Source organism: Monodelphis domestica, chromosome 1, assembly GCF_027887165.1.
Source record: "Monodelphis domestica isolate mMonDom1 chromosome 1, mMonDom1.pri, whole genome shotgun sequence".
Taxonomy (NCBI): domain Eukaryota; kingdom Metazoa; phylum Chordata; class Mammalia; order Didelphimorphia; family Didelphidae; genus Monodelphis; species Monodelphis domestica.
Genome location: NC_077227.1, coordinates 485,414,983 through 485,438,531, shown reverse-complemented (window position 1 = coordinate 485,438,531; position 23,549 = coordinate 485,414,983). Strand labels below are relative to the sequence as shown.

The 23,549-nt window shown below is 46.0% G+C and overlaps 1 protein-coding gene across 3 annotated transcripts in view; it reads right to left on the bottom strand.

The window, feature by feature from the left end:
- The window catches only part of LAMA5 (laminin subunit alpha 5), a 135,933-nt gene that overhangs the window by 37,017 nt on the left and 75,367 nt on the right, over positions 1 to 23,549 (bottom strand). For 2 of the 3 annotated variants that reach the window (XM_056812875.1, XM_056812873.1), the window contains exons 7-31: positions 18,477 to 18,592; positions 18,205 to 18,323; positions 17,376 to 17,466; positions 16,964 to 17,098; positions 16,453 to 16,515; positions 15,990 to 16,130; positions 15,675 to 15,812; positions 15,084 to 15,218; positions 14,444 to 14,578; positions 14,057 to 14,194; positions 13,273 to 13,325; positions 12,508 to 12,607; positions 9,757 to 9,809; positions 9,523 to 9,628; positions 8,535 to 8,634; positions 7,795 to 7,951; positions 7,087 to 7,225; positions 6,385 to 6,527; positions 6,170 to 6,276; positions 5,723 to 5,876; positions 2,283 to 2,443; positions 1,846 to 1,954; positions 1,077 to 1,174; positions 583 to 784; positions 61 to 187 (exon numbers count right to left, since the gene is read on the bottom strand). In XM_056812875.1, the coding sequence (XP_056668853.1) occupies positions 61 to 187; positions 583 to 784; positions 1,077 to 1,174; positions 1,846 to 1,954; positions 2,283 to 2,443; positions 5,723 to 5,876; positions 6,170 to 6,276; positions 6,385 to 6,527; positions 7,087 to 7,225; positions 7,795 to 7,951; positions 8,535 to 8,634; positions 9,523 to 9,628; positions 9,757 to 9,809; positions 12,508 to 12,607; positions 13,273 to 13,325; positions 14,057 to 14,194; positions 14,444 to 14,578; positions 15,084 to 15,218; positions 15,675 to 15,812; positions 15,990 to 16,130; positions 16,453 to 16,515; positions 16,964 to 17,098; positions 17,376 to 17,466; positions 18,205 to 18,323; positions 18,477 to 18,592 (3,020 nt within the window). The remainder of the gene's footprint in view (positions 1 to 60; positions 188 to 582; positions 785 to 1,076; positions 1,175 to 1,845; positions 1,955 to 2,282; positions 2,444 to 5,722; positions 5,877 to 6,169; positions 6,277 to 6,384; positions 6,528 to 7,086; positions 7,226 to 7,794; positions 7,952 to 8,534; positions 8,635 to 9,522; positions 9,629 to 9,756; positions 9,810 to 12,507; positions 12,608 to 13,272; positions 13,326 to 14,056; positions 14,195 to 14,443; positions 14,579 to 15,083; positions 15,219 to 15,674; positions 15,813 to 15,989; positions 16,131 to 16,452; positions 16,516 to 16,963; positions 17,099 to 17,375; positions 17,467 to 18,204; positions 18,324 to 18,476; positions 18,593 to 23,549) is intronic. The other variant, XM_056812874.1, reaches the window with a different exon arrangement.

The window sequence follows — 23,549 nt, the reverse complement described above, 5'->3', positions numbered from 1 at the left end:
GACACCATAGTGTGCCCACCTGCCCCAGATCCCTCCCTCGTACCACTCATCCCAACTTACCATGCCAGATCCGGCCACCATTGATGAGCACCTCCACGGGGAAAGTGGGGTGGTTGGGTTGGTAGCCGTGGAGCAGGAAGGCGTAACGTCCCAGCGTCTGGATGTGGGTGCTAAACACGACGGTGCTCTGTGGAGAGAAGCCCGGGGAGGTGGGTGCCAGTGCCACTGCTCTCCCTCCACCTCTCCCGACTTATCCTTGGCTTCCCCAAGGCGCTCTAGTTCCACCTCTCTGTCATGATGAGACAAATGAGAGGAAGGGAGATTTGCCCAAGGCCACACGGTGAGTTAGAAATAAAGCTAGAAGTAAAATTTAGGCCTCTCAACCAACAGCCTTGAGCTTTAGCCACCGGAATATATTCTGTCTCTGTTGACTCTCTTGGAATGTCCCCTGAATCCCCCCTCTGATCCCTGAGCAACCCACCTAAAACCCAGAGTTTACTGTTCCCAAGTCCTCCTGTGAATTCTGAAATCCACCTGGGGATGGTGGTAGGCCTGAGGCAGCCCCTGGAGAACGGCTCTCACCTGGGAAGAATGCAGGAGGGTGGGATTGCTGGCGGGGTCCACAGCTGTGGGGGGGCGAGGCTGAGGGCTCGTGGGGGGTCCAGCAGGAGTGACCGTGTGCATGTGGCTCAATGGGAAGTCGGGGGGCACAGGCAGGACTCTGCACTCTGTTAAAACAATGGGCTGGGACAGCTTCTGGAAGCGGGAAGGGATGCAGGAACCACTGGAGTAAGAACAAGGACAGACAGGGGGGTCAGAACAGGCCAACATAGGACTTATGAGAAGGACTGAGGGAAGGATGAGAGGTAGGAATGGGGAAGGAGCTTCGTTTATGTGATTTGTGAGCTTAGGCCAAATGGGAGCTGCACACAGTCTTCCCAGGGCGATGGCCATAGCTCAGACCCCTAATACCCCCTCCCCTGATCTGTGAAAGGGAAAGTGCCTCTTCCCTTCCCGACCCTCCCAAGAAGGTAAGGTCAAGGGAATGGAGAAGTCCTTAACTCTGGCCTGAGTACCTGCTCGGTCCAAAGGTTCCATGACTGCTGATGCAGTGAACTCTGGGTTCCACAAACTCTGTGGTGAACTTGTTTATGGGGACCAGGTAGATGCGGTACTGGGGGAGGAGAAAAGAGAACAATTGAGGTGAGCCCTGTGAACTTGCCAGGAGACTTAAATAAAGCAGATTGTGTGTCTGGGAAAAGCAGACAACAGGATTCTATAGGCAGTGCCTCTCTGCCCCACACACTTCCTTTCTGCCTTTCCAAATCCCACTTTTCCCTCCCAGCCCAGCTCAAAATCCCACTTTCTCTCCCAAATCCTAAATGTGGACCAGACTTTAGAGATCACCTGGGCCAACCCTCTCATTGTATCGATGAAAATAACTTCCCGATCACACCAGCCTACAGTGATCATTTCTCCTTGTTGACATCAAAAGCTTTTACTTTCCAAAACCACCCACCTGGCCCTGTTCATTCATTCATTCATTCAATGACTTGCAAATCTTGTCTCTCAAACTACATTGTGAGATCCTTATGAGCTAGAACCCTGCCCCAATTCTCCCCTTCATGACTAGGACAGGACTGGACCCATGGCAAGTGCCCAGGAAATCCTATTTTGTGATGAACCAAGTTCTCTTCTCTCTGTTTGCTAGATTTCTATGAATTTTTTTTGGGGGGGGTCTGTTTTGGGGTACCATGTATGTGTTCTCATTCACACAGTCATTTATTGAATGTCTCTTGCAGGACTCCCAAAGTATCTGGGGATGTCTTGGGCCAGCATCCTTACCAGTAAGAACTGTGCGTGTTCTGCTGTGAGCTGAATGCTAGCCTCACCAGTGAGTTCAAAAGCTGCGAGGCGATTCTGGGAATCTAAGGCAGTACCCCGGCACAAGAAGCTGCAAGAGTTAGGTAGTGGCAAGTGAATGGGTGGAGGGAGGCAGAACCATGGATCCTGATCCCTGCCTCTGTCCCAAATTCATCTCAATTTTCCTTCCCCTGAGTGGCTTGATTCCTGAACAAGCCCTGGTCTCTCAGACCCCCGGGGACCCTCGATGGGAGAAATGGCCCGGTTTTCCTGAGGTCAGGGCTCCTGCTTTCTAGCCTCAGAGTTTGGAGGGGACTGGGATCCAAAAACCACCCCCAAAATCCAGGGCCTCGTAATTTTCTTCCAGAAAACAGGCTGTCAGTCAGGGAGAGAGCAAGGATAGGGAGGGGAGCAGGTACCTGTACTGGCAGGGGTAGAGCGTGAGCAGCCCTTGCTGCAGTATCCACTGGGGCGTATGCACAGTCACACTCACATCCTGAAGGTCATCCTCATTGGCGTACTCCACAATAAGTGCATACTGGCCAGGCTGGGGCACCACCATTTGCAACTGGACATCCACCTGGCAGACAGAAGGAAGTGGACAGAGAGATCAGGTCCCTCCTCTGGTCTCCCTCCCCTAAGGGTGACAGGGTCTGCCTATGTCCACTTCCCTTGCCCCCATGTCCCTTCCATTAGAGAACATCTTATAAGGCCTCTGCTGTAGAAGTGTTGCGCTCACAGAAGTGTCCTTCACACACTCCCTTATCAAAATGCAATTCTCTCTCCTTTTTTAGATCGCTATTCCCTCTTGCTTTCCTACAATGATACATCCTTTCCAAATCTCTCCTATAGAATGCTCTTCTCTAATATAATAATAAATAGTAGTAGCTAACATTTTTATAGAACTTGTTTTATTTTATTTAATCCTTACAATGATTAGGAATCTTAGTATAAAAATGGTTAAGTGACTTGGCTAGAATTCAAATAGTTATTAAGTAACTAAGGTAGAATTTGAACCCAGGTTACCTTGACTCTAAGTCTCCATCCACTACACCATTTTGCCTCCCATATATAGTATTTCTTCTAGACAAAAACTACATATAATAGTTTTCCTTTGTAATTTAGATAACAACTCTCATATTCTCATACTCATGACTTCAGAATTTGAATATATTTCAAGAGTTTGTGATTTTTTCACTGGGGATAATCCTTCCACTAATAGATCTCAAGCCCTCTAGGAATTAGTAGAAGGTCTCAGAGAGTTGCTGTGGGCAGTTTGGGGATGAGGAGCCTCTGGGCTGGTCCTTTGAAGGTCAGAAGCAATCTGTTGCTAGGAGTGTACCTGAATATAAGGATGATATTAGAAAATAAGTATTGTTTTATTAGTTTAGGGATAAGAAGTAGAGAAGCTGGCTTGAGAAGGAACTGGAGTTTCAAACAGGGCTGAGACAGTGTCAGATTCAAGTCTAATGATTTTTCTGTGTGGCAATTGGTCTCTGGCAGTTGGCAGCCACACTCAGAGTCTCTTGCTCTGAGGGCTTTGAGGAAGTAATATCTTTGCCTCTCTCTCACTGTATGAGGTAAAAACCTGAAGGAGTTAAGTGTTTTCTTTTTCCAACTTGGGAAACACTATTGACTATCTATTACTGTCTTTATAGATTGTTTAACTCTGAGAAGACCAAAGAAGACCTGGTCTTTGGTTTGGACTCGAGTCTGCTAAGGCTCAGAGTCTTAACTTGAGTCTTGTTGAGACTCAACTAGTTAGTCTTTGTTATTTTTATAATTTGGGGGTGAATTAAAAATTTTAAGGATAATAGTGCAATTTATTGTAAAATAGGGAAAATTTGAGTTAGCCAAATCAGGAAGGAGCAGTGTAGCCTATGGAATAAGAGAAGCAGTTCCTTTAGGAACCAGGGAGTTTTATTTGGGTGGAGTTAGAAATCCTTAGAGTTAGAAATCCTTTTTATCCTTATATATTTCAGTAAATATTTTATTTTTTATAACCAGAGTCTCTTTAGCGTCCTTGTGCCTGACCCCAAAGAGAAGTTCATTTATGAGTTTCACTTCACTAATATAAACTGAGCATATTTTGTGAGTGCAGCAAGCAGAGTATCTGAAATCAATTTATAACAATAAACAAAGTCATTGCTATATTCGTTTTTATAGTCCCGTCCTTTTCTTTTTACACTTCTAAGGGGCTTTCTAGAGCTTGGGGATAACAGAGCCTTCAAGAGCTCACAGTCCCCTCCTCACCACAGTGTGGCAGCAGGGAAGGTCTTAAACAGAGGAGCTGATCTATCGTTTTATGTAACACCTTTTAAATAGAATGGCACCATGACTGTGGAAGAATCCAAGTGAGAGGTAACCCAAGGAGCTACAGAAAAATATATGTATCGTATGTGTATGTGTGTGGGTAAGTTGGCAGCAACACATTACCAAGATGATCCATAAAGAATATTAACCAGATGGTGTATGAACAGAGAATGAGGTGAGCTAGTCCTGCCAGCAAGGAGAGGCAAAATGAAGCCCGAGTGTACTGCCAAGTTACTAAAAGAACCAGAGAAGGCCTACAGCCCACTGGGCAGATCCTTCAGAAAGAATATATGTGAAAACATTGGGCAAGAATTAGACAAGATGAGAATATGCAAATGAGTTACATTCTGCCCAAAGCCAAGATCCGCTTCGGAGCTGTGTGACCACAGGAAGTTACTTTAATCTCTCTGAACCTCAGTCGTTCCTTATGTAAAATGAGAATAATACTTCTACTACCACCCTCACAGTGGTATGGCGAGGAAAGTACTTTAAAAGTCTTCATGTGATGTATAAATGTTATTATTGTGATGTTACACCTACATAACACTAACTCATGTGATAACCTTCATTTAGAAATCATCTTTCTTGGAGAATAATACCCTACTTTATAAAAAGTCTCCTATACTGACACTATGACACCAGCTTGTATAGGAATTTCCCCTCTAGAGTAACATCTCGTCCAAGTGCCACACTTGGCAAAGTGGCTCCGATATATATCACAACCTTTTCTAGAACCTCTTTTAGAATAAAAGCATCCAGTACATGCTAGAAATGCTTTGTTGCTATTATCGTTCAGTTAATTTTGGTCATGTCTGGCTTTTTGTGACCTCATTTGGGTTTTTTTGGCAGAAATATTGGAATGGTTTGCCATTTCTTTCTTTGGATCATTTTACAGATTAAGAAACTGAGACAAACAGGGTTAAGTGACTTGCCCTGGTCACATAGCTAGCAATTGTCTGAAGCCAGATTTGAACTCAGAGTCTTCCTGATTCTAGGCCTCACACTATCGACTGCACCACCTAGCTGTCATTATACATATATACTTTGAGTTTCTCAGAAAGAATCATATAACAATGACAAAAATTATAACACATTTATAAAAGACTTTCCAGTTTGCAAAATATTTTCCTCATAACAACTCTTATGGGGTAGGTAGTAACTGCTATTACTACTCTCATTTTATAGATGAAGGAATAACCTTATATCATTTAAAAGATTTGGCCCTGATCACTGAGCTAATAAACAGCTGAGGCTGGCTTCGCACCCGAGGCTCCTGAGGCCACTTCCGGCACTCCATCCACTACAGAATGCACAAAAAGATATCAAGTGCATCTTCTGTTTCATCCTCACATTGCCTCTGAGAGGCACATGATGGCGGCTCCCAGTGATAAGGGTAGGGGACCAGCCCAAGGCCACCCAGGGGCAATGGCAGGGTGATAGGGAGGCACCGGTCAGGGTGGGCAACAGAGCCTCCTTTCTCTCTCACCCAAGGCCCTACCCCATCTCATTCTGACCAGGAGAAGGGAAGCGAGAACCAGGCACTCACGTCGTTGCCCCAGCAAGAGGCCAGTGGTGGGTGAGAGGAACTAATCTGTTCCATCTGGCAGGCCTTGGGGAGACTATTGTCGCGGCGGCAGATGGCATCCGTCCCGCTGGCAGAAGGGAAGCCGTCCAAGGGGAGGTAGGTGTACAAGAGGCAGCTGGGGAAAGGAGAGGGAACGTACACATTGGCAGGCCACCTCCCTCCCTCTCTCTCTCCCTGCGCAGTCCCTTTCTATTCCCTCGACAGACCAAGAACCCAAGACACGTCCTCTTGGTACAGAATGGCGCAAGGCATCTTGGGCCAATGCTAGATCACAAAGCCCCCGCCCTTCCTGCTTCTCTGCCACTGTCTCTATGGGCATATGGATCACTATGAATTAACTACAGAGCAGTTCTTTTTTTTTTACATGTTAAGATTTCAAGTTAAAGTTCAGATAAGTGTGATCCTTACTTATTCCATTTTTGCTCAGGTTTGGGGTTGTAGGTACAGGCCTCAGTCACCTTCAGCTGCAGTATGGGGGCTTCATAGTATGCACTGGGAAGCAGGACCACATAGTCCTGAGGAAGAGGCAGAAGACAATGTCAGAAGCATAGCCAAGGGCATAAATCACACCAGATGCACAGGAAGGGCAAGGGACACCCTGGGAAAAAACGCCAGGTCCTTACCAGCAGGACACCTTCAGCCTCAATAACCAGGGACCAGATACTGGGGTTCAGGACAAAGGGCTCCCCATAGCTGCTCTGGGGCACGGTAAGAAACACGGGCTCTGTGCTAGGGGCAAAGGTGACCCAATGGGACTGCTCGGTGCCTAGAATCAGTGAGAGGAAGAGGACCAGTGAAAATGCACATCCTCCAAGTTGTTCTTCCTGAAACACCTCATCTCCCTGCATGGCCTTTTGGCTCCACCATGACATGCTCAGCTTGCTCGGTGCTCACACTGACTGGCCAGTCTGTTCCCTCCCTGCAGAAGTAGATTCCCTTGGCACATACATTCCCAAACATGCCCAGGACAGGGTCTATTTGGAGCAGGTGCCTCACCAATGACTAACTTTCAGCATGGCCAGTGAGGGCACAAGCATGGAAATCCAGGAGATGAAGAAAGGAAAGAGAAGATAAAACAAGGAAAATACAGAGATAGGAAAGATAAAGTAGATCCAGAAAGCTGACATTGCCTGAGAGGCAGCATGGAGCAGTGGAGAACATTGGCCTTGGTGTCAGGAAGACCAAAGTTCTCATCTTGGCTCTGCCATCTATTAGTTTGGTGACCCTGAGAGAGGCTTTTAACCTCTCCAGGCCTCAGTTTTCTCCTCTCTAAAATAAGATTAGAGTAAACAATCCTGAAGGTTGCAGGGAATTGCCATACTTACAATTGCTGCAAGCATTAAACTTCCCTTCCTCAAAGACTGAAACCTTCCCATTCACATTTGTGGGACCCCGGTTGACATAGCGGAAAACGAGATGGAATAGGTCAGGGGACGTCACATTGAGTTTCACCACCACTCTGGGCTGTGAGAAAAGCAATAGGGAGGCAAGTGGGCCCTATCTCAGTCACTTTCCCCTGATCCAGCAATGCCACTCCTGACCCCAGGCAGCAGGGTATTGCCTTTCCTGACACTCCAGATCCCACCATCCCTCTGCTTTCCAAACACATTCTTGGGGAGCTCTTCCATCCAAGCCCCACTTGCCATTGTCCTTGTCCTACCACCTATCAGAGAGTGAATCCCATCACCATTTCTTTAATCCCACCATTCTCTCCACTTGGAATTGCCACGGCATCATTTCTAATCTGAACCATCTTTCAAGCTCATATCCTTCCTCATTCAGGAAAGCTCTCCATAGATAATCCAACCCACAACACCATCTTTCTAAAATGTCTATTGCACAAATGGCTCGAATCACATACTTGGGGACATTTTATTATTCTTTTTTCCAAATGTGTGTCTTGCTTTCCCCAAATGACCAGGAGCTCCTTGAGTCTCTCCTCGTCCCTATTTCCCTCAAAGTACAGATGAGGGGGACTCCATAAAGAGTTGCCCATTGAATGGGGGAGGGAATGAAGGAAGAGGGTGGCTTACCTGAACAAGAGTCATCTGTGCATAGCCCCGCCAGCTGAAATTCTCAAACTCCAAGGGGTTATAGCCAAAACGCACGGGCCGCCAATCAGGCGTGGAGCCCTCCTCTAGCTCGAACCTGAGATGGTGCAGGTCTGGGAGATAATGGTCTCTTGCAGGCCTGGGGGGAGACAGTTCACAGACTCTGTCTGGTTCACCTCTCCCAGACACAAGCACTGCTCAAGCTGCCTAGGGCCAGGCAGCCAGGAAGGAACATGGATTCATCTTGGGACATAGAAGCTAGGACTGTTTAGGGCCTGTGAGTAGTTGGTTATCCATGCTAGTTGGGGGAACAGTGGTACTAATAAGACCAAACAGTGACTGAACCTCTTTTGTACTTAGTTCTATGTCTTGCAGGAATAATGATAAGAGTAATAATAGTAATGTCACATTTATGTAACTCTTTAAAGTTTACAAAATCCGTTCCTCATAATAATCCTATAGATAAAATGCAAACATCATTATCCTCATTTTACAGGTAAGAAAAGTGAGGCTGGTAGGAGGTGGTTAGTGATTTTCCTAGTCACTTGGTTAGGAAGTGTGAGAGTGGGGGCTTGAACCTGAGTCTTTTGACCCCTATGCTTCCCCTGTCCTGAGCCTTTGATACACAGACCAGAGTTTTTCAGGGAGATGAAGAAATGATGGAAAACATATGGCTGTCACCCTGCAGCCTCCACACCCCAGGGTTTGGCCACAGCACTCACTCACTGCATGTGGGCCCTTGTGTATTGGGCCGGCATTGACAGGCCCCCGTCCTTGGCTCACAGCCCTGGGCCAGGGCCCCCCCAATGTCACACTGACAGGCTGTGGAAAGGAAGGAAAGCACAAAAATATTCTTCAGATGCTAGAGAACTGGCAGTTGGAAAAGGGGGTACTACAAGAAGGATAACCCTGCTAATGTTTCAATTTTACTACTCATGTCTCCATGCTGTCTACAACCCACACCGCTCCATCCCAGTCAGTTCATTCTCTTCAGATACTGGGCATATTCCTACCACCATGTTTTTGTTCCCATTATTCTCCTCTCCTGGTAATAGCCAACCCTCCCCTCTCTGCATCTTCAAATCACACCCATTCTTCAAGGTCCAGTTCAAGTCCTTGGCTGTTCCAAGAAGCCTGCCTTGTGAACTCTAGCCAAGGCTGATTTCTGATGGACTTTATGATTTAAGTAACAGAATTCATCCTTGAATCATACCCAGTCCTGTGGTATTCTCTAATTGTGCCAGGTGTGTGAATCTTATCTCTATCTAGACTGTTCCTGAAGATGAGGAACATGTAGAGTCTTGTCTTTCTCTCCTCAGCATCCACCGTATAAGGATATTCAATAAATAGTGACTTGTTGTCTGGAGAGAGTCCAATAGTACGGTGCCATCAAAAATGGCAATAAACTAGGAATCATTAGATTTGGATTCTGTTCCTGGGGTGTTATTAAATTGCTATGTGACCCCAAAGAAGCAACTTTCCCTCTCAGTTTCATCCTCTACAAAATGAAGAGGTTGAACTAGATGATCTCTCTTGGTCCTTCTAGCTATAATCGATGAGCACTACACTGCAGAGGAAAGGGTATCAGCACCATGTCTATTTTGGGTTCCATTGTTGCCCATTGATGAGTCTGAGTCCTCAAACCAGGTCTAAGTCCTCCCTGAAGCTTTCTTTGGAAGGCCCTAACCATGAGGTCTCAGAGATACTCACTCTGACAGCCGAAGTAATCTGCTTGGTCCAATCTGAAGTAGCCGTCCTTGCAGACTGTGCACATCTGACCACAGACATTGGGTTTGCAGAAACACTGTCCATTGCCCTAGAGACAGTAGTCCAAAGGTGAAATGAGGCATGAGAGCTAGCTAGTCAGGGAAATTCTCTGGAAGATGCCACCTTAATTCTGGCTCTCTGAACACACTTTCCATGCTCTGGGCCCTAGACACTCACCTGTTGACATTCAGCCACTCCATTGATGGTACCTCGAGGGTCACAGCTACAGCCTGTTGGAAGAAGGGTTTGCCTGAGGGTAGGTGCTAAGGCACAGCCCAAGAGAAGATAAGGGCAGAAATGCAAAAGCTGCAAGCAGTTGGGTCTTCCTGGCACAGGGCTATGGAAGCCTGGAGGCAAGTCATGAAGCTCAGCCCTAATTCCTGCTCAATCTCATTGGTTAAAAACAAAATTAATGAACTTGAATCACTGAAGGGAAAGAGGAAATGGGGAAAGAATTTCACTCCTAGAAGAATCATAGAGGATGGAGACAAATCCACATTCTCTGCCCCCCCCCCCCGCCCCCTTCCACTTGTTGCTGGGTCAGTTGGTTGGCTGATGAGAAACTTGGGTATCCTATCCTGCCATCTGCTGCTGAAAATAGGAAGAGTTAGAGAGAATATACTCTTTTCTATATTATTGCTTGCTAAAAAGAATAAGGTGTAGAGAAAATGTGCTCTGTTTTCTATTATGATTGGCTGCTGAGAAGAAAAGAATCAAAGAAAAGACAAGACATACCTGTTCTTTTTGAGTGGCAGAAAAGGAAAAGGATCCCAAAAAGCAGAGCTGGAGAGGCTTTTGCCAACTTCAGAATAAAGGTCATTGCCTTTTCCTAAAAGAATATAACTACTGCAGCTCAAGACACTGGCTCAGCTTCAAGCTAGGAATTACAGATATTACAGTAACTATTGAAGAGTGAGTTCAGGCAGGTAGAAGTTCAACTTCAAAGTAGAGAATCTAGTGGTTCAACTAGTCTAGCTGAAATATAATGCCCATTAAGGTGTTAGTTGGGCAGCTAGGGGGTACAGCAGAAAAGAGTACTGGGCCTCTTCTCAGACACTTAATATCTGTGTAACCAAATCGCTTAAAGGCAAGTCACTTCACCCTGTTTGCCTCAGTTTCCTCATCTGTAAAATGAGTTGGAGAAGGTAATGGCAAACCATTTCAGTATCTTTGCCAAGAAAATCCCAAATGGGTTCCTGAAGAGTTGGACATGATTGAAATGAGTGAACAGCAATGATGGTGTTAGTCAGGTATTAATCAAGCCCAGCATGAGGCAGGTCAGCTTAACCTCGGAAACATCTGTTCAATACAGAAGCTATTCTCATCAAGGAACTTTTCTGGGAAGTTCATGAGACAGTGAGAGGACATCTAAGACCACAGTTCATAGTTACGTGCTGGCTTGCCCATTTGTCCCTAAGCATGTGCTTTAATTCTCTGGAACTTTAGACGTGTTCCTAGTCTTCCCACAGACACTGTGTGCATTGGTGAGAGAGTATAAAGGAGGCTTATGGGCAGAATGTTATATAATTATTAAGTGCTTGCTTTGCATTTTCAGTAATTTTTTCAGTTAAGATTAAATGTTAGTGGCTAATTTATTAATAAGAAATGCACTGGTGGGGGCTTATGAGATGGTATTGGTGTAAATAGTCCCTGACAAGAGTTACCCCCTCGTACTAACTAGAATTAAAGTAGTAGTTGCATGGTTACCTCTCTTAGGAACCATTCAGAGCCGAGTACAGGTAGAGAAAGGGGGTCGGAGCCAGCCCCAGAGAAAGAATCTGGGGGTGGGGGTGGGGGGAATGGGTCTATATCATACCTGAGCTAAATAAAGAAAAACTTCCTAATAATTAAAGTTGTAAAAAAGTGAACTCTAAGTCACTGGGAGGTATAGTGGAAAGAATTCTTGGAAACTTCATGGCTGCCTCATAAAGTAAAGAGGTTCCTTTCATCACAAGTATTCAAAAGGAGGCGGCTGAATGGAAATACTATTACTAGGTCTATATCTGAAAGAGATTTTTAAAAAGCGTGTGAGGAACCTATTTGTATAAAAAAATTTGTATATTTATAGCAACTTTTTGTAGCGTCAAAGAATTGGAAACTAAGGAGATGACCAGAACTAATTGTTGTATGTGATTGTAATGGAATATTATTATGCTATATGAATCATGAGCAGAAAGATTTCAGAAAAACCTGGAAACCTACATTAACTGATACAGAGAAATGAGTAGAAACAGGAGAACATTATAGGCAGTAACAGCAATAATATATGATGAACAATTGTGAATATCTTAGCTATTCTAAGCAATCCAGTGATCCAAGACAATCGCAAGGGGCCACAATGAAAAATGTTATCTACTTCCAGAGAAAAAATTGATGGAGTCTGAATGTAGAACTGGAAGTCTGGAAGCAGACTACTCTCCACTTTATTTTTTTCATGGGTATGTGTGTGTGTTCTTCCACAACATGACAAATATCTCAATATGTTTTACACGATCACGTGTGTAATCAATAGCAAATTGCATACTGTCTCAGGGAGCAGGGAGGAGAGGGAAGAGGGAGAAAATGTGGAACTCAAAAGGTTTGAAAACCTTTTGAAAACCTGAAAAAAAGGTTTGCAAAAAATTGTTTTTACATGTAAGTGGAAAAAAATAAAACATTACTAAAGAAGAAAAAGGAGGCTGGATAGTATCAGGGATGTTGGAGTGGGAATATGGATTTTACCAAAGTACTTGCTAGGTTAGATAATCTCTAGGGTTTCAACTATGAGACTGGGGTGCCTAGAGAGAGCACCTCCTGAAGACCAACATCACCACTGATCACAAAGTAAGAGCATGGAGATAGTCAGGGAGAGGAGGACAGAGAGCATACAGAGATCTCAGGGTCCAGTTCTCTGTCCTTACCAACTGCATGGCAGGAACAGAGACTTACTTCTGCAGCCAAAGGGGTTCGCTGGACTTAGATTCCAATAGAGAGGCTTGCATCTATCACATTTTGGACCCTCCACATGAGCCCGGCATTCACAGGAACCCTGTGTTTTTGTGAGAAAGACAGAGGCAGAGAGTTGGGACACTTGCGTGCTCCACTCCAAAATACCAAGCCAAACTACTACTCAATTATCCCTACACTGGGATCACATGGCCTGTGATCCCACTGAATTTCCATTTAGTTTATAATTCAATAACTTGATATTCTGGCAACATATTTATTTTCTTATTATGTTGTGCTAAATATTATTAAATAATATTAAAAATAATATTAAAATTTTTATTACTTGAACCCAAACCAACTAAGTATGGGGAAAGAAACTGGCAAGGGAGCAGAGAAAAACCATCATGATATTAACATTTATCTCTGGAAAATTCAAGTGCAGATAATGAAGAATCGATCAGTCTAGTTGCTGGTTCTGAGACACGACTCTAAAAATCTGAGATGGCAGTCTCAAAGTCTAACCCAGAGCCTTGGGGGTTTATAAGACACTACTGAGAAGGCAATGCTCCCTTCTTCCATCATAAGAACCTGCAAATAAAGGTCAGAGAGGATCCCAGGCTGTGGACACAGAGGAAAAGGAGCATAAACAGGCTTTGGATCCAGATCTCCCAATACCCAGCCCTGGAGCCTCCCTACCCACCCACTGTGCCTCAGCCACACACAAGTCCCCAAGCTGTGTTGAAGGCAAAACACTGATAATTTTACCTGAGAGAGAGAGGAGTTGCCCGACGCCTGGCCAGCTGGATCACAGGAGCCAACTGTAGGGAGACAAAGAAAAGAAGGGTAGTCTCTGAAGCACAGGTGAGGTGCCAGGACCCCTGCAAGGAAGAAGGGCTTCCTCCTCTCCAACATGAATAATTCCCCAAATGACAACAGAGTCCTATGGTACAAAAGGGATTGTCTAGACTAGTCCTTGTCCAACACACGGATCTTCCCAAAAGTATCTCAAAACAGATTAAAATTGGGAAATAATAAAAAAATAAAAAATTCAAAAAAAAAAACCAAAACAAAACATAGATAATATTAAAATGTAAAACTAAGTCAATATGCATCCAGCAGAGAAGTGGACTATGCTGCTCTTAGCCTCCTGAAAAGTGCACCCTTCCAACAAAAAATATATGCCCTGTTATTAAATTGAATAAATAAATAATAAAATAAAATATAAATAAATAAATAAATAAATAAAAATTAAATTAAAAAATTAAATTTGTTAATTAATAGTGAATCCTGAGGGATGCTTCCTAGGTAAAATCCTTTGTTTAATTCATTTGGAAAGCAATAAGGAGCAGCTAGGTAGTAAAGTGGATAGAGGGGCCAGGTCAGGATTTGGGAGGATCTGGGTTCAAATATGACCTCAGAAATTTCCTAGCTGTGTGACCCTGCTGTGGCAACATTCCCCAGATTAAAATAAAGATTCTGGGCTCCCATGGGGAGGTGGCCTCGGCAGTGGGCAGAGCCCCCTACATTTCGGGGGAAGGGGCACACATACCTTCGCAGCGGGGGAACCCGTAGGTCCCAGGCACACAGGTATCGCAGTGCACACCGCTCACTCGTGGCCGGCAGCTGCACTGCCCAGTCTCGGGGTGACAGGTGGCGTGGAAGGACCCAGCCTCTGAGCAGTGACACGCTAAGGCCAGAGAAGGAGGCACGGTCAGTGTCCCTCCCTGGGTGCGAGGCCTCCTCACACATACAGTCTCTGCCTTGAAGTGATCACGGTGGGACAGAACTGGGCAATGTCTCCCTTTTATAGTTGGGAGTAAAGAATGAGATTCTGCTCTCCCTTCTGGGATGGAGAGTGAGGAACCCTGGGTTCCTGAGGAGGGGGGTCCTTGGGAAGTGGGAGGAAAGGCAAAGGGGGGCAGAAAGAGCCACTCACACATACAGTTGGGGAATCCATAATAGCCAGGGGCACATTCCTGGCACATAGAGCCACCATAGCCAGGCCGACAGTGACACATTCCAGCCCCACTGCAGAACTGGTCCAAGGAGCCCCGGGGGTCACAGGAACAAACTTGGGGAAGAGGTAAAGCACAGGACGAAGAGACGGTGAGTGGGTGGATGGTAACGTTTTGCTCCAAAGTCTAGCATTCAAGGGCCTTCCTAGTCTAACTCATCCATTCTTCCGAGCATCTAGGAAGCCCTTACTAAACGCTGGTAGTGTTGAATATAGGTCTTCCCTCTTTATGTTCCCCAAATAATGGGTGTCTTCCTGTCTCTAGGCTTCATCTCACCCTTTCCCCCTGCTTGAATGCTTTCTCATTCCTTCTGCCTTCACATGCACACATGCTTCCAAACCTCTACGGAACTGCCCTTGCTTCTGCTCCAAAAGCCCACCCCGCTGACCCCCCTCTGAATGTACCGCGCCGAGTACGCACTCCTGCAGCGACCAGACTTTCATCTTTCTCAACACGGGTGAATGCCATTTCCTGAACCCTCCAGGTGCTTCCCTGGCTCCCCGATTCCCCCGGCCCCCAAGCCTGGCCTCTGGCTCCCGAGGGATCCCCAGCCCTGCTGACCTTGGCAGTGGGGGTAGGAGTGGTAGCCCACACGGCAGCTGTCGCAGTGCAGACCATCGAACTCGGGGCGACACAAACATCTCCCGGACTCGTCACAGCCCTCGGGCAGAGTTCCTACAGGGCTACAGCCACACACTACAGGGGAGAGGAGCAAGGCTGTACCCCTACCAGAAAGGCTCCCCACTCCTTCCCTCTCTCCTGCCTGTGGCCTGTGGGTCTGCGATCCCCAACTCCCCCATCCTTCCTCCCAGGCTGGCCTTGAATGGCCTCCAAGTCCTGGGCGTTTGCCAGAGTTGGGCCAGTGGGTCTGACCCCGGGGGGGGGGGAGAGGTCTGTGTATCAGGGTGCCTCTGTGCCTGCTGTACTCTAAGTCACTGGGAAAAGTGCAGGCTTGCTATTAGGAGCCCGGCCTAAGATCGGAAGCAGGCCAAGAACCCACCCCAACATCTGAATTTTCATCTGCAAAATGGGGCCAATAATAATCGTAAGCCCTCCCTCCCCAGATTACGGTGGGGAAGCAGTGCTAAAGAAACCATGACAGGTGGGTCTGGGTGTTCTGCATGCATGGGAGGTCTTAGAGGGGCCACCTACGCTGGCACAGAGGGTAGCTGAAGTAGCCGGGGGCACAGCGGTCACAGGCAGGGCCCTCAAAGCCGGTGCGGCATACACACTGTCCCGTCTCGTCGTCACAAGTGTCGCCTTTCTGGCCAGGCCCGGAGCATCGGCAGGCTGGAGGAGGAGGGAGAGTGTGAGTCAGCGGGGAGGACCCTCTGGACCTCAGAGCCACCCTCTCTGTGTCCCTGGGACGGGAGACAATGAGATCCCACTCTTGGGGCCCCCAAATGGCCCCCCTTGATGCATCGTCCCCAAGGGCGAGGGTGGGGAGCCCAGGGAGGGGGCACTCACGCAGGCAGCCTGGCCCATGGTGGCCTGGGGCACACTGCTCACAGTGGACGCCCTGGAAGTTGGGTTTGCACACACACTGGCCAACCTGAGGGTCTTTCCGGCACGCATTTCCCAAGGTCCCTGCGGCGCTGCAGTCACAGTCTGGGGGAAACAGGCAGAGAAGGGGTCGCACACAGTCACTTCCCTCCTTTATCTCTGCCTGCCCTGAGCCAGCGTGGCCCCCACCAGCCTTTGACTCTCTCCAGGGGACCTTCTTGGAATGATCCCCCCAGATACTGTCCAGCTGGGCAGGGGCTTTGTTTGTCCCCAACGGCACGGCCCTTCCGTCAGGGGACGCCCCAAGGAGGCTCTAGGACAGAAATGGGCATGGGAATTCTAGGGGTGTACAGCCTTCTGGCCCCAGTTCTGCCTCTAGAGGGGGTGAGGTTTCGGGGAGCAGGGGCCACGAGTATCCGATACTTACTCACAATCTGTCCGGCGGGGAGCACCTGGGCCCCAGTGTCGTTGTGGGAGAATGAGGGCACGGCTAAGGGGTTGAAGGAGGGAAAAGACAACCTCGAGTCACCCAGACTGCCCCAGCGAGGTGTCTATCTCTCACTCCCACCTCAAAGAAGTATTCTCCTACCTCGGCCCTTTTGGCTGTCGTAAACTCTAATTTCACACGGAAGCGAGCCTCATAAGCAAATACAGGCACTACCTACTTCCCCTAACTTGGGAACAAAGCTCTGAAGGTACTGCTCCCAGAAATCACAGCCTATAGGTAGCCCCCCCTCCAAAAAGCCTTCCTAGATTTATTCCGACGACACGCCAATCTATTACCGTAGCTCCAGACCCACCAATTTGGGTCAACTGTACTTGGGTGGCTTAGTTTCATAAGGCAGCCTGTCTCTCTGGTTATATAAGGAGGGTCCCGTGGGTTTGCTTACCCTTTTTTCAGTCCCTTGGGGGCCTTAGTGATAGGCTCTGATACTCACGATAGCAGTGGGGGAAATCTGTGAAGCCTTTGGCACACGCATCGCACAGCTCCCCTGTGTAATTGGGTTTGCAGTAGCAACGGCCAGTCAGGTCCTCACACGTTCCATCGGTGAACTCTGACTCACAATTGCAGCCTGGAATCGGGGAATGGGAGAGTGGAGAGGTAGCTCGAGTTCCAGACTCTCCCCAGAGTCCAGGGAAAGGAGGCAGCCTCCACGTAGCCAGGGTGGACTCAGAAGAAAGAAGCAGAGCCCTGGTTCTCCCGCTGTCAGCATTAGGAACGCGGCTCTGCGTTTTTTGCCTTCCACCTCAGGAAAATGAGGGGATGCTATCCCCAGACCCTCCTGGGACTTCAGCAGACACGGGAGGAACCTTGGTGGGAATTCTGGGCCCAGAGGAGAGGATACTCACGGTAGCAAACGTAGGGGGAGTCGATGGGATGGTCAGGGGAGCGATAGTAGCCGGGGATACAGCGCTCACAGTTGATGCCAGTTGTGTGGTGCTAGAGGGGGAGGGTGGGAAGGAAGGGGAGAAGAGGGAAGATTGGGGGGTGCCCTTTAGCTTGGATAGCATGCCCTGGCTTGTGACCCTGTGGTCATACTATCTGTGAGCCCACTTGTGTTTTTTTTATTGTTCACAACCTATTTCCATGTTATTCACAGCTGCAGTAGTGATCTTTTAACACCAAAATCCCAATCATATCCCCACCAAACCACGTGATCGATCACATATTTCTCTAATGCCTTTCTGCTCCCACAGTTCTTTCTCTGGATGTGGATAGCGTTCTCTCTCCCAAGTTCCTCTGGATGGTCCTGGGTTGTGACCCCACATCTGGATAAAACTAGAACAGGAAAGTCTTCCGCCTTCCAACACTTGGCAACTTATACCTTACTCTCAATGAAAAGACAGTCCCTCTCCTCTTAGAGACCTAGTGTAGCTACGTACTGAGTGTCACATTGTAGAAAAGGTCCTGTTCTTGGCACCAAAGGCTTGAATTCAAATCTTGGCTCTAACACTGCCAAATGCATAAGGCTGGGGTGAGGAAAAGAGCCTTCAGCAACAATACAAATATGCTGAAAAGCTGTGAGACCATTGACAAGTCACGGAACTTTCCCGGGTCTCAGTTTCCTCATCCAAAAAATGGGGATCAGAAGACTTTACCTCCTTACAAGGGGCAATGTGTTTATAAAAGTGAATGATTGGTATTTTTAGGGTGCTTTGGTTGGTGGTCTCAGTTTACCTGACAGTCAATACAGACACCTCCACCTTCGTAGATGTTGTCCTGGTTCTTGCTAGCTCTGTGCCGATCCACTTCTGGGTCATAGTAACAGTCATGCGCATGCCCGTGACAGTTACAGGCTGCAGAAAAAAGACTGGCTTAATGATGACCCAGAACAAGCTCCCAGTCACGTCCTGTTATGTTTCCCCACTCAACTTTCTAAGTCCCCCTTGTCTTCTTCCTAGAGGTAAAGGTCGGCACACGTCTGCAAGCAGGCCAGGGTAGAGACTTACACTGACACTCGTTAGCGTTGTCCATCGTGGCTGGCTTCCAGGGCAGCTGGTTGAAGCCGGGACAGCAGTGGTCACAGGCACCCCCACAAGTGTTGTGCTGACAGGCACACTGGAGCCTGGAGGAGAGAAGGGAGGACGGAGCTTAGGACAAAACGCAGGTGAAGCACGGGGGCAGGAGGATGAGGGGCTCGCCAGCAGGCGAGCAGACGGCGGAAAATGTTGGCAGTTTCTTTTCCACAGTCACCAAACTTAGAGCTGGGGTAATGATCCGAGCCCGCAGCTTCCGAAGCTTCTTGGTTTAGGGTACAGTAGTCTTTGCCCTGCGGAACTGTGGCCCCACTGAGCACTGACACTAGTGAAATGAAGAGAGTCGGAGACTAGCACACGCACAGTGACTGGCTAAGTGTGGTCAAAGGATCCCAAGAGTCACTCATCACTAAGCCGGACGGATCATGGACCAGGTGGGTATTTCTCAGTTTCTCACAAACGGGGTGAAGGCTACATAGTATTGAGTGTAGCCCCTGGTGACAGAACAGTCCCATGAGGACTACCTAAAGAATCTCTCTAGTCAGTTATTCCTCAAATGAAAAATGGTTGAAAGACATGAATAGGCAATTTTTGAGGAAGAAATTCAGGCTATCAAGGGTCATATAAAAATATGCTCCAAATCATTCATAATTAGGGAAATGCACATTAAAACAACTCCAAGTTATGACCTCAAATAGCCACCAAACTGGCAAAGTTAACAAAAAAGGAAAATGATGCATCCTGGAGCGGTTTTGGGAAAACAGGTATAGAATGCACTATTAACAGAACTGTAACCAGCCCATGCATTCTGAAAGGCTACTAAGCTGTGCATACTCTTGACTTAAACTACTAGATCTTGAGTCCTAAGAGATCAAAGAAAGAGGAAAAGGGTCCATGTGCACAAAAATATTTCTAGCAGCTCTTTTTGTGGTGGTGAAGAATCAGAAAATGAAGGCATACCCATCAACTGGGCAATGTCTGAACAAGTTATGCTATATGAAGGTGAAGGAACACTACTATGCTATAAGAAAGGATAAAGTGGATGGCTTAAAGAAAACTTGGGAAGACTTGTACAAACCGATTCAAAGTGAAGTCAGCAGAACCAGGAGAACAATTTATATGATAACAACAATACCATGAGGACAAATAACTTTGAAAGACTTACGAATTCTGATCAATACAATTATCAACCATAATTACAGATGACTCATGATGAAACATGGTACTAACCCTCAAGGGTACAAATTAAGCCTTTAAAAAAAAAAAGCATGGTCAATTGTGGGAATTTGTTTTGCTTGACTATAAGTGCTTATAATGAGTTTTGTTTTTCTGCTTTTCCAATGGAGGAGGGTAGAGGTAAAAGGAAGTGAAGGCAGACTTGAAAATAACACAAAATTGATTTTTTTTAAACCCTTACCTTCCATCTTGGAATCAATACTATGTATTAGTTTCAAGGCAGAAGAGTGATAAGGGCTAGGCAATGGGGGTCAAATGACTTGCCCAAGGTCACACAGCTGGGAAGTGTCTGAGGCCAAATCTGAACCTAAGACATCCTGTCTCTAGGCCTGGCTCTCAATCTACTGAGCCACCCAGCTACCACCCACAAAACTGAATTTTTAAAAGCTTTCTATTTACTTATTGCAACAAAATTTTAAAGACTAAATCTGTCAAAATTATAATGACCAAAGAAAGTAGATGAGAATATACCTTTCTTTTTTCTTTGCAGAGGTGAGGGACTATGGCTATAATGTCAAACTTGGTTAACATTTACATTTTGCTACATTATTTTTTCTCTTTTTATTCTGTGTTCATATGAGATAGCTCTCTGGGAAGAGGTACAAATAGATTAGAAAATGTGATAAGAAAAACAAAAACTATCAATAAAAATTTTTTAAAAGAATCTCTAGGCAAAAAATGAGAAAAAAATCAAATGAGCTCAGAAGAAACCAGGCAGCAGATCATCCTAGAAAACCAGAAAGCAAGTGAAAGAGAAGAAACCTCAGGCTTGACAATGGGGCCCAGAATCCATCCCTTATGTATCCCAGAACTAGGGCATGTGAGGGATGGCAGGACCTACTGAAGCGAGATCAAGTTTTACTCTCCCCTTGCCCCTTATTCTATACAGAGCAAATTTCACTGCAGCTTAAAGACATATTTTTGAGAAAAAGTGCTTAGTCACATCAACAGCAAATGTCCAATGTTAGCCTGCCCCAAAGATAATCCCTGGGAGTTGGGGAGGTCACTAGAAACCAAATCCTAAATAAAGAGAGGACCAGATCTCTTCCTCTCCTCCCTATAATCAATGTCCAGTGCTTACCTAGTCCCCTCCCTACAGAGTCCTCCCCTTCCACTAAGGAACTAAGCAATGAAACTCAAGTTTGGTCCTCTGTTTCTCCATCTGTAAAGCAGAGACCATGCCATGGTTATGGCAGCCCACAACCTCTACTTCAGAGAGGCTAATGCTGATGATGGAGAAGGAGGTTTCCCATGGCTTCTCCAGTGGAGGGTTCCAAGAGGCTCCAGTTACAGGCTAACTCTCTTCATCCAGATCCGGCTCCTTCGAAGCCAACAGCTGTTAGGGGCAACGATGTCTCCTAGTTCTGAATCCAACAGCATCCCGATGGGGATGGGGCACAGCCAGAGCCACTGCTAACCCTGGAGCCAGCTTAGAGACAACAGACACAGAAATTCTGTTGGCCCCAGAAGGGGGAACCCAGATCACTCAGCAGGACAGCTGCAAGGAGATGAGGAAAGGGCACTCGGCGTGTGAGCCAAGGCTACCTGGCCTGGGGGCGGGAAGTATTTGGGTGTGGGGGGGAGGAAGTATCAGTGGAAGATATTATAACCTTTCCTAAATCTGAGGGTTAACTGAATCATCCATTTAAAAAAACCACCACCCACACCACAGGGAAAGGAATTCTCTTCTAGAAACCTCAAGGGTGAATTAACTGGTTGAAGTATTCTTTTGTGCTTTGGTTGAAGGAAGTAATTTCATGTTATATATGAAGCATTATGGAGTAGAAGCACACATAATATCATGCATGAAGCATGATATAATGGAAGAGCAAAGAACATGGAGCTGGAAGATCTAGGCTCAAATCCCAGCTCATTCACATAGTAGGGAGGTGAACCTAGGCAAATCCCTTACCTTCTCTAGGCTTTAGGTTCTTCACCTGTAAAATGAAGGGGTTGGACTGGATGATCTTGAAGATATTTCTCAACTTCAAGAGTCTATAATAGGGAGCAGCTGGGTGGGCCTAGAGATGGGAGGTCCTGGGTTCAAATCTAATCTTAGACTCTTCCCAGCTGTGTGACCCTGGGCAAGTCACTTACCCCCATTGCCTAGTTCTTACCATTCTTCTGCCTTGGAACCAATACACAGTATTGATTCTAAGACATAAGATATAGGTTAAAAAAAAAAGTCTACAATCATTCTTTTTTCCCCCTCCTTAATCCAAGGAAGGAAAGATGTCTAGTTAGCCAGGAGATTCTATAGGAATGTGGACAGAGCAACCAAAACTTGGCAGTAATCTGGTGGTTGCCTGATAGGGCTGTAAATCAACAAATGAAGTTGATCCAAGACACCCTAAATCTCTAATGGGGAGGAGAGATTTGGATCATAACATAAACAGTATTTAAAGTTTTAAAGGATGAAGTGACCTTAGACATCTTCTAGTCCAACTGCATCATTGCACTGAAGGGGAAACTGAGGCACAGAGAAATAACTCAAGATGACATAGGTAACATAGATTACAAAATTCATAGATCAAAGATTAAAATATAGATTTAAAAAAAAAAAACAACTGAAGCCCCCAAAAGGATAAGGCTTTGCTCAAGATCATTCAGGTAGTGAATGGCCCAGATGGGATTTGAATAACTATCCTTGAACTCCAAATCCAGTGTACTTTCTGCCTTTCCATTGGGAAGCCTTACAGGAATTTGATAGTTTGAGGGAATTACTTCAATAATTTATAAGCACAAAGAAGGAGGGCATCAAGGTCTGAGATTCAAACATAAGTTCATCAGATCAGAGATCTATGTTTAGAAGACAAAGGAACTCGAAATCCTCCTGCCTTTTCAAGTTATTTGAGCCCTTTGAATTCAGTTTTCCTACCTGTAAAACAAGAAGACTGTACTAGATGATTTTTAATAGTCTCTTTCAATTCTAAATCCTATACTTCTTATTTTCACAGAGTAGTGAGTGAATTGAGAGAATAGAAATTCCTTGGGAGGTGGGGGATGAGGAGTTGTTTCTTTCTGTCTTTATCCTGGTGTAGTGCCTGGCACATAGATGCTTAGTAAATATTTGTTGTATGAGTCCTGGCAAAGTTACGTGGTAGGGGTATGTGGGTATCCAGGAGTATAAGATTGCACTTTCCATGGGAGATGTTGAAGAGTCTAGAGTTCTAACTAGAGGGACCTATTAAAGCTTCATCTCATTTAAACATGACATTTAAAGAGTAAAAAAGGTTGACATAGGAACTCCATTCATACAATTCAGCAGACTGCATACTGTTTCTTTCCTTTCTCCCTCCATCTATCTTGTGGAGAAATATCCCCAGGCCCACTCCCTTAACCTGGAGACTCCCCTCTCCAGGTTTTTTCTCCCTTCCCTCTTTAGCCTAAAGACCAGCCTCTCTCTCATCCTCTCTGTTAGCAGCCTCCCTTCCTCAAGCAACAAAGAGTAATAATTCAGAGACCTTCTAGCTCTCTTCATATTGTGTTGGACAGAGGGTTGCTAACAGAATTTAGGTGATGTAGAAAGAGCACCGGTCCATAAGTTCAACAGGTTGGCCTGGATAATCTCCAAGGTCCCTTCCAATTATGAAATGTAATCTCCTAAAACACTATTGTAATAATTCTACTTTCCACTCCAATAAATTTGTTTTAATTACTTGTATTGTTTTCACAGCATAAATTTCAAAATTGATTTGAGAGATCATTCCACAGTGCTTACCCTGGGCAATGGCTGCCTCAGATGCTGAAGTGGTTGGTTATATCTGTAAAAGAAGCAATGTGAACCAGGCCCAGAGAAGATATGGAACT